The sequence below is a fragment of the Mirounga angustirostris genome, unplaced genomic scaffold (genome assembly GCF_029215605.1).
Source record: "Mirounga angustirostris isolate CCGP_5_RB_7025 unplaced genomic scaffold, mMirAng1.0.hap1 SCAF_3, whole genome shotgun sequence".
Taxonomy (NCBI): domain Eukaryota; kingdom Metazoa; phylum Chordata; class Mammalia; order Carnivora; family Phocidae; genus Mirounga; species Mirounga angustirostris.
The window spans coordinates 173,624,067-173,643,278 of NW_026991711.1; the positions used below are offsets into that span (position 1 = coordinate 173,624,067).

The 19,212-nt window shown below is 37.1% G+C and overlaps 1 protein-coding gene across 1 annotated transcript in view; it reads right to left on the reverse strand.

Annotated features, from left to right (window-relative positions):
* The window catches only part of ABCA12 (ATP binding cassette subfamily A member 12), a 169,646-nt gene that overhangs the window by 1,781 nt on the left and 148,653 nt on the right, over positions 1-19,212 (reverse strand). The window contains exons 41-52 of the mRNA XM_064585792.1: positions 18,883-19,060; positions 17,069-17,184; positions 15,891-16,050; positions 14,524-14,777; positions 12,305-12,509; positions 11,110-11,219; positions 10,667-10,808; positions 9,569-9,703; positions 7,385-7,488; positions 5,874-5,966; positions 4,496-4,601; positions 1,264-1,401 (exon numbers count right to left, since the gene is read on the reverse strand). Coding sequence (XP_064441862.1) covers positions 1,264-1,401; positions 4,496-4,601; positions 5,874-5,966; positions 7,385-7,488; positions 9,569-9,703; positions 10,667-10,808; positions 11,110-11,219; positions 12,305-12,509; positions 14,524-14,777; positions 15,891-16,050; positions 17,069-17,184; positions 18,883-19,060 — 1,741 coding nt within the window. The remainder of the gene's footprint in view (positions 1-1,263; positions 1,402-4,495; positions 4,602-5,873; positions 5,967-7,384; positions 7,489-9,568; positions 9,704-10,666; positions 10,809-11,109; positions 11,220-12,304; positions 12,510-14,523; positions 14,778-15,890; positions 16,051-17,068; positions 17,185-18,882; positions 19,061-19,212) is intronic.

Genomic DNA, 19,212 nt, shown 5'->3' on the forward strand with positions numbered 1-19,212 from the left:
GGGATCGAGCCCCATGTCTGTGCTCGCTGCAGAGACTGCTTGTCCCTCTCCCTCTGCCCCTCACCCCACTCACGCTCTTTTTCTCTCTCAAAATTAAATAAATAAAATCTTTAAAAAAATTTAACTGGGGTTTGAAAATAAAACCTATATCTACAACTTATAATCACTATAAATCTAAAGCTATAATTAAATATCTATAACCACGTATCTGTATTTATAAGATTTACATTAATATCTCTATCAAGTATAATCCAGGAACCCAAGCCAAGCTATTAACAAATGTTTATATGATGATGTTGAGAGAAATTTCACTAGTTTCAAGAGTTAATGTACTAAAATAAAACTTGTATAGAGAGCCCACATTATGTTCAGAAAGCCAATTATTTAACAGACAGACCTTTATTACTTGGTTTAAAATCATTAAGTCTGTTAGTTATAGATTCCTCTAGAAACTGAGAGTCTACTTTGTGTCAGACATGGTCCTAGTAGTTGATTATAAGTCAAAGGGTAAATTTTCTGGGTCAGTAAAGCCATAATTGCCTAAAGCCCGCATAAAAAATTGTCCATAAAATGCAGCACTTAGAGGCCCCTGAGGCCTAACATTTAGACCCGTCGTGACGATAGATGTTATTAAATGTTCTATACATCAGGTTGGTTGAGCTATACAAAATTAACAAAATTAACATGGTGCAAAGATGATGAAGGATGACCCGTAAAGCCTCTAGTTATTGAATATAAAGTAATTAAGACAGATGATATGAGTGAAACAAAAAAAATCTGCATTTACCACTTTGGTTGCCTGAATCTAAGCAGGTCTACAGGTCTGGCACTGAATTTTCTCTAGAAACCCCCATCCTATGCTAACCCAGGAAGCCAATGAATAATGTTATTTAAGAAGCCTACCAAGGGTGGGGGGGAAGAAAGAAACTTAACAAGGAGAAAGTGAGGAAAGTGTTAATATCTATTTGTTTTACAGGTGAAAATAACATTTTGTTGTTTTATGTATTCATATAACCTAATGGATAGAAATGTCTTGTAGAAAGGAAAAATCCTCTTTTCTCCATTAAAAAATAATTAATGCTTTTCACACTTTTTTTGAACATCCCAAAATACAGTTAAAAATAAATTAAGCTAAGTTTTCCAGATGCAAGCTTAGATACTGTGTCAATTATAAACACACTGAATGTTATTAAAAAGAAATAAACAGAATGTTTAATAATTAATATGTGACATTATGCACATGGAATGTGGTATCCCGCTTACCTCTTCCAGGGTAGTCTGACTCACTAAGAAATTTGTGATATTTAAAGCAGCCTTGTTGGTTTCTAGCAGATCAAAAATGTTTGCTACTCCTCCTGCCGTGACTGGCACATGATACTCTAGCATGCTGAGGTGCTGATCCTGTGGGGACAAAAGGGAAAAATTTATTCTGCAATGTCAGGTAATATTGAGTTGACTAGACATAACTTGACCAAGAGCTAATACTGAAATTCATTCCATTGCCAATCATGACAATCAGTGTAAAGGATGGCTATGTTTTGCAGCTAACAACCTGCAAAGATGAGATGAAAAGTTTTACACACGTCAAAGAGGAAACAAATTAAAAACCTAATGAAAATTCCAAAGTATTCTACATTCCTGTGTACTTATAAAGTCCTTATAGTCTTGCCTAGGAAAAAATATTGTGAAATGGTATTTTAGATGTCAGATTATGCTCAGCTCAATTCAGAGATCACATTTAGAAATTTTTGTTTGTTTGTTTTAATGTTAGAAGTGTTCTAAAAGGCTAGGGATAGTTATAACTATTCAATTTATATTGGCTAAAGAGGTTAGATTTCAAGAGCATTGTGAAGGAAAAATCTCATTAAAATACGCCACATTCAGGGCACCTGGGTGGCTCAGTTGACTAAATGTCTGCCTTCTGTTCAGGTCATGATTTCGGGGTCCTGGGCTGGAGCCCCACATTTGACTCCCTGCTCAGCGGGGAGTCCGCTTCTCCCTCTCCCTCTGCCCCTCCCCCCATCCACTCGTGCCCACTCGTGCCAGAGCTCTCTTTCTCTCAAATGAATAAAATCTTAAAAAAAAAATACCACATTCTTTCTTAACTCACCCTAAAATTCTTTCCAATTTCTTTATTTAGTCCATAGTATCGCCATCTACTAGTAGATCCTGCTTTTCTACATATTTAATCAGTTATCGTATCCTATTTGTTTTCCCTCTAAGATGAGTCTCACATTTAAACCTTTCCTCTCTATTTGCACCAATGTTAACTCCATTCTCACCACTCCATATCTGAGTAACTTCCCCAGCCTCTTCCGTGGCTTAGAACCTGCATACGTTCACACATTATGGCACACAGCAGCTAGTAGAATCTTTCCTGAGCACTATTTGATCAAGATATGTTCTTACTCCAGCATCTACCCCTGCAACCTATATGGATCAGATCAAGACTGTGAATTTCACTTGGTATTCAAGACTTCTGTTGCTGGAAACCCCTCCTCTTCTCACTCCTTTGCTCACTGCCTAACCTGTGGATGCATCACATCTGTCACCTCAATCAGGCTGTCTTACTTACTTTTAATCCCCAAATGTTGCTCTTGCTATTTCTCCTCTAGAGATCTAGAAACCACCACATACTTGTAAAGAATGGTCTGTTTAGAAAGAAATGAGACTTTTGTGATCACTGCATTTGCTTTGTATAGCCCTGGTCCACAAGGAACAGAGCAAGGTGAATGTAATCTCATCACTCAGTGAATAAACACAGATTTCAACCTGGAAATTCATCCAAAGAGAAAGCACTGTTGTGATTTGTGTAAAGCAAAGTGTCCTATAATTTTTAAATTTGATTTTAATTTATATGGTAGAAAATGGACTTTGATAAGAAACATAAAATCTATTATTTCCTGGAGAAGTTAGCTGAGGTTTGGGAGGTCAAGGCAAAGGTATTTTATAGAGATAAAAGAATTGTTTTTAAAAATGCACTCTCTTTTGCTCTCTCCAATCACATCACATTAATATGGTGCCTTATAGTTTATGAAATAGCTTTGTGGGCATTTTATCATTTGTTTCTCACACCAATCTTGTGAAGTAGATGTCATTATTTCTATTTCACAAAGGAGAAAAAGGAGGTTCAGAGACTTTAAATGTCTTGCTGGAAATCATACAGGCAGAGCTGGATTTCGGCCCAAGCCTTTAAATTTCTTTCCACCATTCCACACCTGATTTCTCTTATTTTTATTTTATTAAAGATTTTATTTATTTATTTATTTGAGAGAGAGAAAACACAAGCGGGGGTGGGGGAGAGAGGCAGAGGGAGAAACAGGCTCCCTGCTGAGCAGGAGCCCAACATGGGACACAATCCCAGGACCCTGAGATCATGACCTGAGCCTAAGTCAGATGCTTAACCAACTGAGCTACCCAGGCACCCCCCCACCTGATTTCTTTTAAAAACATTCATTTGCTATAATCATCTTGTACAAACTACCTGTACATCCAAGATGTTATAAAGATAGGTTTTTTGGTCACATGCGTTTATTTTAAGTATGTGCTATGTGAGATATATACACATATCTGTACCTGTCCATTGTGTGGATATATACACACAAGATGAAATTAAGTGAACAATGTTTCAACTAGTGTGGGAATTAAGAACTTGATTTCCAAGCAGTTCTGTTCAAACCATTATGGGCTTATCTTCCAAATGAGAGGAGCAAGAAGATCATCTTCTCTAGCTATGACATTCTGGAACTCTACATTTTTTTTTTTTGTAAGAAGAAATATCCTTGATCATATAATATCTGTCATCCCTCAGTTCCTTAACATATATAATTAGTAAACTAGTTATGTATACAACTCAAAAACTAATATATGGTCATAAAGTCTTTGTGAGGAAGAAATAAAGATATATAAAAGGACTACATTTTATTTATGTATATATGTATGTTATGTATGTATGTATTTATTTATTTTAAGGTAAGCCCTACACCCAACATGGGCTCTAACTCACAACCCTGAGATCAAGAGTCGCATGTTCTACAGATAGAGTCAGCCAGGTGCCCCAGGACTACATTACTTTTAAATAGCTATAAAATTATACAATTAATTTGAAGATCCTATTTGTTCATACTAAGTGTGTTTCAGAGTATATTATGTATCTTTTTTTTTTTTTAAGATTTTATTTATTTGACAGAGAGAGACACAACGAGAGAGGGAACACAAGCAGGGGGAGTGGGAGAGGGAGAAGCAGGTTCCCCACAGAGCAGGGAGCCTGATGTGAGGCTTGATCCCAGGACCCTGGGATCATGACCTGAGCCGAAGGCAGACACTTAATGACTGAGCCACCCAGGTGCCCCCAGAGTATCTTATGTATCTTGAATTAATAAATATATTAAGGTTAATAATAAAGCTATGCTCAACTTGAAAATGGCAAGCATCCATATTAGATTATGACTATCAAAACTAATCAAGATCAAAGGCAGGACAATTTCCTACTTACTTTTAAGTATGTTTTTGGAAAGTGCAGTTGCATAAACCTTGTGAGGGCCTCCATGCTCACTTTGGTATTTTTCAAGTGAACCTTGACAGTAAATCCTCGTCCAAACCTAGAAAGAAAAAGTGCAAAATGTGATATGAGTTATACTTTGCTGAAATAACTCCCCTGGAATTCTAGGTAATGAAACAGGACCCAAGCTGACCATTATAGCACCTTTTCTTATATAAAGACTGCCATTTTGCCATAAAAGTTCAAGGTATGTTGCAACTGGAAATAGTGCGTTGCCATGATTTTTTATTTAGTTCTAGCACTATACAAAGTCACACTCCTTGGACAAAAGCTGCATTAGAAAGAAAACATAAAAACTTGGCTTCCGTTGACATCAACGAATTGGCAACTGATGTCAATATCTAGGGTTAAATATTTTCTAATTTAAAACAAACAAGGTCTTAAAAGGCAAGTCATTGGAGATTTGGGTCCAAAGTGAAGGCTAAAGTCACTGGGGTTTTAAAAATGAGTAATAAATCAATACGCTAGCTGTTTGCCCAAGAATAGAATATGTAAACAAGTCACAATAGACTCTTTGAGAACAATCTATAATGTCGCTTTCATCCGTTTTTCTTACTTATCTTGGGTAATACTATCTTATAAGAAGCTGAGTTATACAGATGAAAGTATAAAGTAACACCCTGAAGTTTGGAGATTAACATGAATATGTATAAATGCATATGCACTCTCGCAAATATAAAATATTAATTTAATTTTAATTCGGTAATATGATATTTGTGCACATTTCCCCAATGTATTCTTGATTAAAAGGTTGTGAATGCAGTAAAAATGTTAAACAGCTTACTAAAAGCCTGTGCAAATGGCACATGAACACGCTACATGACAATCTATGCCTTTATGTACTTGTCAAGGTCTAACTTGTTATCGAGTAAATTCTTGAAAACTACTTTCTGAGAGTATTTATGTTGTAGTTTTTTTTGAGACGTTTTAGTAAGATAATTTAACTTTAAGGTGAATCAAAGATCAACTTTTTCTTTCCAGCTTGACTTTTCATTACAGGACAAGCTGTTAAATAATCCTCAAAGGTAAGTACAGTACTGTTAGATTGACTTCCTGACACCATATGCTAAACAACGCAATTGTTCTTCACCTGCTTTTTTTTTTTTTAAGACTTATTTATTTGTTTTCGAGAGAGGGAGATAGAGAGGGCACTGTGGGGAGGGGCAAAGGGAGAGGGAGATAGAATCTCAAGCCGACTCCTGCTGAGTGCAAAGCCCAATGTGGGGCTCCATCTCACGATCCTGAGATCACAATCTGAGCCGAAACCAAGATTCAGACACTTAACCAACTGAGCCACCCAGGTGCCCCTCACCTGCTCTTTATATGCTGCAAAGATCCAATACATTGGAATCTTCCATTCACCATAATGGCCAACCTGGTACAGAGAGCCTCACATTCTTCCATGCTAAAAGACAGAATCACATCAGAATTCTGGGCACAGAGAACTGCTCATAAACATAAGCTTAAATGTTTCATTATGGCACCTTAGAAATACTATTTTAGTTCCTTAAAATGTCTTTTCCCTTGAAGGACACAAGAAATACATTTTAAAATACAAGTTAAATGTCTTCACATAGGGTTTATTACTCTTTATTCTCCAGCTCGAAGCCGTCTCTCTCACCTGGAATGCCCTCTCATCAAACACAGTATTTCTTTCAACCTCTTTCAAGCTTAGGCTCAAGACCTACATTCCCTGAGAAATGTTTCCAAAATAATCCTGAGCTTTTTTCATGACTCTTCATATTCCATATTCAGTTGGCTTTTATGCTTTGTTATTTATAACTAGTTAACCTGTACTTGATTATATAATCTCTCATTTCAAGAACTATGACAACTCGTAGAGATCCTCTCCACTTCATACAAAAGTGAATGGAAAGGAAAAGATTGGCTTCAGAACATATAGTGTGCCGGGCAAAGCTAGGATATGAATGTATCTCTTAATTATAAATAAATCCAGAACTTTTCCTACTATATAATTGCAGTGAAGGGATAGCTTTAATACAAGGCTAACCTTACAAGAAAGGCACAGATAAAATACTTCAGTAGCTTTTTTATTGAATTGATTGGAAGGGTCTACTTCATGGAGGAGGCGAGGAAGATGAGAACTTGGATTTTGTGAAAGACCATTTCAGGTAGAAAGCACAGGCGGAGAGAGGATGTGGTGATAGGGAAGGGTGGTGAGTGTATGTGGAATTACTAAGTCATTCAGATTGACTGAATGGGGTGGGGGTGTCACAGGAAAAAAAAGACTGGAAATTTAGATGAGGCCAGACAAGAGGTCTTTCATGCTAGGTTGAGGATGATGAACTTTATGGCAATAGGGAGTAATAGTTAAATTAAGAGAGTCATAAGTCCCTCTTAATTTAAGAGAAATTTGTTTCTACCTTTTATTTTTAAATTTCTTTTTAAAGACTATTCATTTATTTGAGAGAGAGAGACAAAGCGCATGGGCACACACACACACGGTGGGGAGGAGCAGAGGGAGAGAATCTTCAAGCAGAGTCCGCGGAAGCGGGGCTTGATCTCAAGACCCATGAGATCATGACCTGAGCCGAAACCAAGAATGGGACGCTCAACAGACTGAGCCACGTAGGCACCCTAAGAGAAATTTGTTTTTAAAATGATTGCTTAGGCCCTATCCTACCCACCATAGGAGATGGATTCTCACATGAAACCTGCCTGACTTGCTCCTATGACTATAAACATAAAATACTTCAATCCAATTGTGGATTCATTATCAATACATACTACATAGGATTATCTCTTCCCATCTCTCTTCCTAAAATCCTGTCAATGGCTTTCAAGTTCCCACACTTGGTTTACCTGTGAGATGTGAGGATGACGGAACATTTATTCTGCACTTCTTCTGAAATGATCTTCCAGAGCTGCCGTTTTGACTTAGGATCCATCCCAGAGCTCGGCTCATCCTTAACAGAAAGTTACAAGAAAAATTTATCAAATTAATTAATTTTTGATGGGGTTCTTTACATGAATCACTGTGTCTCACTTGCCTAGAACAGAAATCACTTTGCGAAGTCCTGTGACTAACTTGTTTTATACTTAATAGGCTTCTTTCCTCTGCTGTCAAAAAGCTCAAAATTAATCATTTAAAATTGTCAATCTGTTTTAAAAAGTGTCTCAGTGAAGTTGACACCCTGTTACTTTACACTTGTCTCTTATTTCTTTGGAAAAAGATCTGCATCAGTTCCTGACAAAGTGGAGTTTCTGTGTTAATACTACATTGTCACAGATACATCTGAAGCTACATCAACAAGATTGCTACCTTACTCCTGATAGCAGAATTGTGGCTTTGAGTGATAATACAGTTTGTGATGCCCACAGAACACAATTTGATTTTTCAGTTAATATGTTTGAGGTATATTTTAAATTCTGTTATTAATTGAAATTGAATTCTCTTTGGAGAGATAAAAATAAGATTTGCAGAAATTGCAATGTAGAAAATACAAATTATATTTTAAAATAAATGATGTTTTGGAGAATTGTTCAGACACAAAATTCAAAATGTAAAAATGGACAATCTAAACAAGCAATAATAGATTCTAAGAGATGGTTAAATTAACAAATTAGAGGTCAAGATTAGGTCATAACTAAAGATATGTATTTGCAGTGGAGAGTATGGACATAGGATTACCTGAGGCTTGTCTTTATAGTAAGAGGTTAAAGGAATGAGTGTTGGTTTGGGGAAACAGGTAAGGATATCTTGTCACTGCTCTTATTTTTGAAGACGACAGCATATAGGGCAAATGCATATGGCAGAAAATATAATAGCTTTCTCTCACAGCCTGTATTTCAGTTCAGCTCATTAATATATAACATTTGCATAGCACTTTTAAACATTTTAAGTACTTTACCTCTATTATCTCACAGGGATGCCTAAGGATTGTTTTGTTCAAGTTAAGGGACACTTAGACAATAAAATTCCACCATAAGCATTGATGGGTAGGGATGTAATGCATTATAAGCTTCTGGTAAAGAAAGATAGGTTGTGCATTCTTTAGATGGGTGGTTTAAATGATTTGGTCCTCTGTAGGACTTAATCCCTGGAATAATGTGGTGATTTATAAGTGAATTTGTATTGCATACAGTTAAAACTCTTCTGAAGTTTGGAGTTCCTTGAATGAAGGGGATCTTCCAAATAAAGGCAATTTCATTTCTCGGAAGTAAGCCCCTTCGCAATGTTTGGCCTGAAGAGCAGGATGTCATATGGATCGCCTTGATGTGTAATTTGTATTTCCAGGTGATGAATTTAATTTTCCAGCTCTTAACCAAAATATAAACGTGCAATGCATTTCTTCCCTCCAGAGAATTCAAATAAAATAGAAAAGCATATTGTCAATCACATCCCAAACTAGGTAACTCATATTTTTAAGTAATAGGGAAATGAAATTTTAGCACAACACATCACCCTAAACTGTGTCTTTCCATTTTAGGAGAAGTTGGAAAATACTTTGGTTCACCTGATACGTTTACTAACAACAGATTTCAATAATGGGCAATCAAATTCTTCCATATTCCGTAACATTACTTATTAGAATATCTTAAATTTGTTTCAGCTACTTCCTGTTGCCACAACAAGTGTTTCTTCTGAAATGGACTAGCCATAGATCTTTGCTGATAGGAATTCCCTTAATGAGGGCGCCTGGGTGGCTCAGTCAGTTAAGTGTCTGCCTTCAGCTCAGGTCATGATCCCAGAGATCTGGGATCGAGCCCCGCCTCATCAGGCTCCCTGCTTAGCGGGGAGCCTGTTTCTCCCTCTCCCTCTGCTGCTCCCCCGCTTGTGCTCTCTTGCATTCTCTGCCAAATAAATAAATAAAATCTTAAAAAAAAAATAAATTCCCTTAATGAGGTGGTATATGTAAAATGTTTTGTAAAATAACCAGCACATAGCGAGACCTCAGTAAAGCAACGATGACAATAAATTGTTACATACATATTGGGTATGTGGGTCTAATTATGCAGTCCCCTTCTCCACAATGATCCTCTTACCAGCAGGAGAATGGAAGGTTTCCCTATCAAGGCCAGTGCGGTGGATAATTTTCTTTTTGTGCCGTAACTGCACAAAGAGGTAGCTCTGTCCTTGTAGGGCATCAGGTGGAGTCTCCTAAGGAGTTTATGTACAGTCTGTGGGTGGAAAGCAGGAGTTAGGTTGTTGACCTTCCCCTGCCAAAACCCTAACAGCACTACATGGAAAAAAGATAATTGTGAAAGAAAGTTCTATAATGAAGAAATACCTACTGAAAACAATTCCAACATTTAAACCCAACATATTTTATTTTTACTTTCAAAGGTCCACCTAAAAATTAATAATCCCTTAAAGACATAAAAACAATTCTGTGGAGGCTCATTTTCAAATGGGATTTTTTTCCCATTTTTCCCCCCAAATGTGTGGGTGTGTTTACAATTGGATTGGACTAAAACAGAATTCTACCCTTCACAACGCACTGGATTGTGCTCGCCGTTTCATCTTTCTTCTTATGGAGAGGGCAAGTTGTCACAAAGGCTTTGTGTCTATTTAAAAATGACCCAGTATCAAAACTTCAGCACATTAACTTAGGAATTGTGGGTTCTTGAGGCTATTTCTGTAGCTAAACAGCTCTGGCCAAGAGTGGAATCCTAGGAGGATTTCAACAGGTCCCCAGGGTTGCAGAAATAGAGAAAGCTGCCCTAAGGGTTGGCCATTCCATTAAAAAAGCAAATGATGCCAGTGAAGTACAAAACCACATTTAAACAATCAAAATGGAAGCTGTTCGATTTTATGTGGGCCGTTTGCAGGGAATCCCGTGTTCAGAACTTATCTAAACACTGCAGGATGTGCAGACATCACCAATCAATGCTCAGCCCTGAGCCTATGCCAAGTGTGATGCTTTACTGGATAGTTCTGAGCAAACACAGGTCAAGGAGCTTCTGCAGCTGGGTTCAAAGGCGTCCACCTGATATTCACAATTAAGGGAAGACTGCCTCAGAGGTCATGACAGCAAGAAAATGCCACAGGTTTCCAGATGTCGACTGAGTCGTGAGAGTGGGAGGCAGGGAGCGGAAGCAGTAATGGTTTTCAAGGGAACTAGTTCTCACACTTGTACTCACTTCTCTAATATCTTTTTCTGGAATTCCATGTACCCTGGCGTAGAAATACAGGTGTTCCTCCACAGACACCAGGTCATCTAAGGCATCTTCCTGAGGGCAGTATCCAATCAGGGAGCTGTGTGAGTCAACATGACCCACGGAGCTGAGTTGAGAGAAGCAAAGACACAGATGAGTTTCAAAAGGTATGTCCCTGCTAGTCCCCAAATGTGGGGAAGGCAGCTCTATTTTGGTCATGGTGATTGGTGATTCTAATAAAAACAAGGTAAAATATCCCACCATCATATCACACTTAAAGATTTAAAAATTTCCACCTCTTGGAATAGCTATTTTTTCCCTAAGGATTTAACAATATAACTACAAAATAACAAAGAGTTCATTTTAATTATTATTTTTTTCATGTCATTATGTTGTGCTCAATAACTTGAAGCCATGGTTTTTCATACCCAGTTTTATTTCTTATCAGAATATTTCCACTTGAAGGAATTATGTCTCCTGTCAGCATCTTGAAGATAGTTGTCTTTCCTGCTCCATTCACCCCAAGAAGGCCAAAGCACTGGTTTGGGAGAGAAAAAAAAAAAGATATAAATCTTAATCCAAACCAAAGACATGTTACTATTACATCCCTTTCCTTTTTCTCCCTGGGTGAAATAAATAATAAAGAAAAATAAATCATTGGAATTACTCATGGATATTGTAGTGTTCTGTTGGCATTTGATAAAACTTTCTCTTTTAAAACAAATGGTTACTTACATATCTTTTTTTCTTCAACCATCTGAACATTTGTATATATACATAGGACTTATTTTACATATTATATTATCTGTGTGACACGACAAAACATCCCACAAGTAGGATATGCTAACTTGACAAAGTAATTATATTTATAGATTTCACATTATTCACACAAAATCACAACTTTACTGAATAAGCTGCTGAAGCAATAATTTCTTTATGCTGTTGAACAGATTTGATGCATTTGGTTTGCAGGTCTGCTCTAAAAACTAAGAGAAATGCTCACATTTTTTTTCTCCTTTCAAAGCTACCTTAATATTTCTTTTTTTTTTTGTCTTTAAAGATTTAGTTATTTGTGAGAGAGAGGGGGGAGGGGCAGAAGGAGAGAAAGAGCGAGAACCTTAAGCAGACCACACTGAGCGTGGAGTCTGATGTGGGGCTCAATCCCATGACCCTGAGATCATGACCTGAGCCAAAATCAAGAGTCAGATGCTTAACCGACTGAGCCACATAGGTGCCCCAATATTTCATCTATAAAAACAGCAAGAATAAATATGGATGCAGTTCTAGGACCTTGCTTCTGACCACTCGTCTTTCACAGATGGCTGAAAACTGAAAGTTGAAGAGAGCACCCTGCACAGGCATCTTGACTGAAAGTCCCCCCCAGGGGGGACAGCAGCTTGGGATGGGGATCAGGACTTGGGATGTGGTGAATCCTCCCTGTTAAGAGGGAAGACTTAGAGGGTAAGTAACACATGGATGTGTGTAAATTTTATATACAGAATCCATCAAAATATTCAGGGGGTGACTTCCATCTTTCTAGAAAAAAAGTAGGAAAAGATAAAGATTTTTGTCATTTAATAGGACAATATAAAGGACCGTTCAGAACAAAGCAGTGTTCCTCACCTCCCCAGCGGGTATCCCAATGCTGATATTGTTTACAGCTATAATCTTCTTGTGGATCAGCTGGTAGGTCTTTGTGAGACGATGCAGCTGGACCAGGTCAAATTCATTTGCACCATTCTCCACTCTGAATCTCTCAGCCTGCACATCTTCGTCTTCATCTATTGTCTCCATTACAGATGAAGAATTAAATTTTCTGAAGAAGAGTCTAAAAAATGGACCCAGTGATTCTGCATCAATGATTCTGAAATGGCACCACTCAATTTGACATGTCTAAACAGGCTCTCACTTGACTAAAAGTGGGCAATCACACACTAGGTTTGTTTTAAATTTGTTATGCATTATGCTACTTAAATAAGTTAAAAATTAGTATGGATGCCCTTCACCATATTCAATATGGTGTTTGGAAAACAGCTTCTGCTTTCCATGCCTTAAATGCTTTCAGAACCACTGTTACAATTCAGAATCCTAATTTTAGTAACAAGGAGGTTAGTTTGGGTTTGAAAGTTACTTCCTATAAGAGAGACCAGAGTCATTAGTAAGATCCAACACTTATAAGCCCACGATCAATTATCATCTTCTTAAAAAAATCCTTTTTATTTCTTCTTTTATCATCAGTGACATGAATGTTCCTCTATATTCTGTTTACTGTGAATGTCTTGCCTAGGATCTAGCCAATATATTAAGGTTATCGGCCCTGAAAACTAAGTCTCAAACCCACCTCAATATCTTGCCTAACATATAATAAAGCAAACAAAACGAAACCAAATTTAAAAACCCAACAAATCAATTCAGGTCTTCCTCCCAATGTCCCCATTTCTTTTAATGATATCTCCAGAGAGTCCAACTGTGATGTTTTCTTTGAATCTTCTCCATTCCAAAATCCACTCATGTCAGTCTCCTAGCACTGGAAATGCCTGTAACACCCAGTCATCAATCATGTTCTGTCTATTTCTATTACCATCAGAGGCTTTCACTCTTTCTCACCTAAATTCTTCAGGAATCTCAAACTGCTCCAATATCTCTGACTCTTCCATTCTAATCTGTAGGACCTCCACAGAATCACATCTCCTAAACCATCATTTGATCAGGTTGCTTTCTGGTCAAAACCTTTATTGGACTCCTATTTGTTTGTTGAATAAAGTCCAAATCATCTCTTTAACTGAGTATCCAATAGACTCCATAGTCTTCTGGCCACATGCTTGAGCTCCTACTATTTCATTACATTTATTCTATGTTCTAATCACATTGTATTACTCATTTCTCAAATACAAGCCAAGATTTTTTTGCTTGATCTTTGCTCTTGTCATTCTTTTCATTATTTTTAACTTAAGTTTTATTTTTCCACAGGTGATATGTGCACATCATGTATTAAAAAGGTACTGAAGAATATATAGTGAAAAGTAAGTTTCCTTCAACTCTGCAGGGCACTCATAATTAGAGATAGTCTATGCATATGTATGTATAAATTATAGTTCTTTTCTAACCCAAATGGTAATAAACATTACACAAAGTTCTGAAACTTGCATTTTTCACTTAATAATATCAGCAGTAACCACAAATATTACATACAGAACTGTACAGTCTAATAACTGCATAGTGCTTCACTTATGAAAAAACATAATTTATTGAACCAATCCTTACATGGAGGACATTTTTTCATTCTTTTGCTATTAAGAATGGTTGCTATGATGGATGACTTTATACATACATAATTCTGCATGTGTGTGAGCATATCTGTAGGAAAAAAATCCTAGAAATGGAGTAGCTGGGTCAATGGTATGTGTATTTCTTTTTATTTATGATTCTGTTTTCTCTTTACTCAATCTTCTTCTCCTAAACCCACTGCTAGTATGCTACTCATTCAGTCCTCTTTCCTCATTTCTACTTTCTATTCATCCTTTTAAACTCAACTCAAACACTATATCTTTTGTTTATGCATGTATTTTCTCTCCACCACTGAGTCTTAATCTCTTTAAGGCTAATGGTTGAGCTTCTTTAATTTTATTCTCTCACTCTACAACAATACTTGTAGACACATAGTAAGGTTTGATAACTGTTTACTGAATGAAATGAATGGTGAATTATGCTACAGTTTTTTAAAGTTTTTTGAGCACAACATTTCCATTTTACTAATGGAAAGATGACTATGGACCCCTTCCTAAATATTTTGAATTGAGTTCTATCATGGATGTCAAACACTATGTTTTCATTTTATTTACCTGAATTTCTTTATTAGCCATTCATTGATTAAGAGCCGCAAGGAAAAGAACATGGTGCCCTGAGAAACCAAAGCCACAAACATTGCACCTAGTTTATCCATCTCAAAGGTTTCACTTGGGTATTCCACTCCATATGCTTTTAAGAAGTCTAGGACCGACTGTTGTTGAGAAAGTTCAATCAAACCATAGCCAAAGCAGAATTGTGGAAAAATCAGGAAAATGCGCTTGAGGGTTTCAGAAATAAGTTCTAAAGTCTGAAATGAGAGGGGAAAAAAATGAAGCTCAGTGTTAGACTTCTAACAAATTGACAAAAATGTAAAACTAGATGTGGACAAATATTAAAACTTGAGAAATTCATCTAGATTGGCAATTATTTCACATGTATGCTGAATTTCCTTGTATTTACTATAAGCAAACAGTAGAGATTTATGACTAAAATACAAGCAGAAAAGGATTATCTTTTTCTTGAGATGATCGATGGTCAGGCCAAATCCTGGAGGCAAAATCACTTCTAGCTCTGTCTTACATCCTAGGAATGCAGAAATAGCCAAGGTGTTGGGATCTGATACAGGCTATTGGCCATGCCTGAGTAGAGGAGGAATTTGGTGAGGTAAAGTTTTAGAACCTTAGGTAATTCGTACTTGAAGAAGGACTAAAATGGTGAAGTGAGATGAAAAGAGAGACGACCTAACTCAGTGAGGAGCAAATGGCTCATTTTCATGTTATTCACACTTGGGCCAACCACTTGCAACTCATGAATTGTCTTCTTCCTCCTGGAGTGTGCTTGTCTGTTCCTTAGTTCACCTCATTTCCTCTCTATTCTTTCCTATTCAATTGCCTAGCACTGTCAGTGCCTCCCTTGTCACTAATTATAATTGTCAGCTCTGAACAGAAAGTGATGCTTACAATGAAGCAGACTCTAATACATGATTGAAAGGGAATGAATTAGGTTTGTTCTCTATGAATGTTCAAAATAATCTTAACCCTCAGTCATAGAACTAAGCCACTGTCCTTGTTACTACCATAACATAACAATTTGTTAAGGAGTAAAAAGTGTAGCTGACCAATGGTTGCATGATTTTTATAGTGTTGTACAATATACTTGATTTCACCTCCATCACCCCACTCAAGCCCTATCAAATGTCAATAGTTTTGACACTGAGAAATATAATCATAGGCATTAACCTAGATGAAGCCTAAAAAGAATTTTAAAAGGCTGTAGGTTCTACTCTACTAAACCTAATAGAATTAAATGAAATTCCTCTTTTGTATTAGATAATGCAAAATACAAGAAATCTTTTCACCTTGAACATGTTGAAGCATTTCATATGTCTCTTGAAATTTAACAGACTAATAATGGACCTTACCTGATCATTAGGCTTTTCCTTGGAAAGAAAGTATACCACTGACAGGGAAACAATGGAATTGATGCCAAAAAAGAGGTTGATGCAGACGTAAGTGATGAAAGCCACTCCTGTTTCATGGAAGAGCCCAGCCAGCAAGTACATCCAAGAAAATGTGGCATACCTGTATGTTAATAATACTAAGGATTAAAATTATGCCTTAATCATTATCCTTTAAACAAACAAAACCTTTGATAGGGTTTTGAAAATAAACATTAGGGATAAGTTGGCTAGATCTCTTATAGTTAGATCTCTCTTCTATGACATTTTTTTGACAAATCCTTTGTATTTTTTTAAGTGGTGATAGTAAGAAGCTTCTCTTTTAAGGAAACCTGAACAGTTCTAGATCATCACAACTACAAATTAATTCCTTCTAGACATGGTGTTATCCTACCCAGGGAAGTTTTTGTCTGTTTGTTTGTTTGTTTTCTCAGAAATAAGAGTTTAATAAATATAAATGTTACAATTTAAAGTTGAGAACAAATAATGACATTGAAAGCTAGCTAAGCAGACATGGAATGCTCAGAAGCTGGATGTCCTGCTTTGAGCAAATATTGGAGCAACCTTTCCAGTGATGAAGAAGAAGTAAAGACAAAGTAATCCATCATCAGCTACATTGCTAAGTCAATGGATATTACCCATGCATTCAGGGCAGACAGAACTGCTATGCCCAGCACTGATTATATCAACCTGTACTACCTGTATTGCCCTGATACAGAAATAATATTGTATGTGTGTTAGGCATCTGTAAAAATATAAATAAAATATACATGAGTACGCACACCTTATGATGCTATATACTCAGGGTTTGTCAATACATAAATCCATACATGTACACACATTTTTCTGATCATTCTAAAGCACCTATTTTTATGTAAATTAGATTACATATGTAGATTGCTAAGCATGACACTCGGTACCTAGTAAGTACTCATTAATGTTAGATATTACTGTTAATAACAACATTCATTTTCAGAAGTATTGTACTTTACAAACTGTGGACTAGCAAGTGTAATGTATTGTTAGTCATCACTCATGGCTATTGAAACCCCAAGACAACTGTAAATTAGCTAATGAGATTTAGGTTCTCTTTGTGCCTAGGAACATCTAATTCTGTTCATTCATCTTTCACTGAAGCTTACCCAAACAGCAGAAGCAGGAGAGATACGGCGCCTAGGTTGTTTCCACTGTAGAAGGCAGGTAACTTGAAAATTGCAATGACACCAATTGAAAATGTTACGGGTAGCAAGTAGAAGGCCTATGGGAATATGTAAAACAAGGCTTAATATATGGCAAATATTTTTCCAAAAACATCAATAGCCCATCTAGTTAAACTGTAACAAATTGACCTTGAAATAGGTGAAGGAATGAATTTTTATTTATGTTCCTGTAGCTTGCAATGTTCAGCTTATTTTACATTGACTTCGCTCTAGAATTTGTCTCCTGCAATAGAAGGTCAAGCCAGTCTCCATCTTTATAGATGTACATGGAGTCCCTGGTGTTCCTGCCTCCAGGCTTTGAGACTTGGGATCCTTTGGTGACAGAGGTTCAGTAAGAAAGATAAGACAGTCAGGTATCTTGGTATTAGATTCGGTCCTCAAAGTATTGATTTCATTTTGAGTGCTGCAACGCTGTCAGGTGGTTGATTTCTAAGGCTTGGTTATCAATGTGAGCCACTCTGTGTGTAAAACAGCAGGGTGGCGGGTTCCACACATTCTTGGAATCACAGGTATATGAACAAAGAACTCAGTGTTTTATGGACAAACAGAAATATTAAATGTGCAGGTTGCAGCAAGATGCACACTATGAGGGAGATGGTAATTTAATTTGGGGGGGGAATCTCTTAAATTGGAATGAGGACCAGATATATGACAACAAATTTAAGTAGTAAGTAGCCCTTCACAGAAACGTGTACTTTAAGCTTTCTTGGCTTTAAAGCTCCTATTAAGTCCAGAGGAGTCATTATGATTCTTTTTAGATTTGACTTCTTTAACAAACACATTTCAGACCTCACTGGATACATTAACAAAGTGGATATGTAGTTAATTACTCTCCAGTTCTTCAAGCCAATGATCTATACAGCAACTCAGACAATTTTGCCATAATCACCAGGCAAATGCATACCACCTCCTGGGCTTTTCGTCAATACTGGCACATTTGGAGTCAAGAAAACCCATCTGAACTTTGGGACCATTTTATGCAAATGAGAAAGCTGTCAATGAAATTCATTCTTTATTGTCCCAACTAATCTTCTCTAATATGTCATTCATCAGGGACTGCTACTTCAAATTTTTTACTATTAGTTGACTAAATTTTTATAAGCTTGATTATCTGGTACCATTGGGCAAGGCTATTTTGCTAACTTCTATTTCTCCACAGTAGTGGCTTTCAAACTTTAGTATGCATAAAATAACTTAAAGGATTTTGTTAAAAATGGATATCCTGGCTCCACTCCTAAGATATCGACCTAGTAGGTCTGGAGTGGGGCCCAGAAATCTGCATTTCAATAAATGTCATGGGGAATCTGATATAGATGGTCCTCAGACCACAGAGAATGAGGGGAGGTAGATCTTTCCCCTAACTTTCGGATGACTGTAAGACTGATGCAAAATTTTTTTTTTCTTTATTTACTGACTTGTAATAATCTGAACAAGGTACAATGAATAAAACTAATGCCTTCTTTTTTTAAAAAGATTTATTTGTTTTGAGAGAGAGAGAGAGAGCATGCGAGTGAGCCTGATTCAGGGGAGGGCAGAGGGAGAGGGAGAGAATCTCAAGCAGACTCCCCTCTGAGCGTGGAGCCTGAGATGGGGCTCGATCTCACGACCCTGAGATCATGACCTGAGCCAAAACTAAGGGTTGGACGCTCAACCAACTGAGCCACCCAGGTGCCCCTAAAACTGATGTCTTCTCCCAAATCAATCATGTCTTTCCTGCAATGACGCAAGTTACTCACCATGTCATAAATGAAGTTTGTCACCCAGTAGCATGTCACACCAATGCCTGAGATGTGCTGCAGCTGCTTGGCTTTGGTCTGATGCTCCCTTACAACATAGGTGACAAAACTGGCCGTGGTGACAGAGTAGCCCATCAGGATGGAGAGCGCCACTAAAATATCGATTAAGCTGCTCATTCTGTAGTGAGCAATAGGAAGAGGAAAGCATCCATGAGTTTTTGGAACTCTTCCTTTCAGAAAGATTCATGACTAAAACCATCAACGAAACAGTGGAAGACTTGGCTCTGACACAAATAAGTCTTCCTGCAAGGCAGCCAGATAGTATCTTCT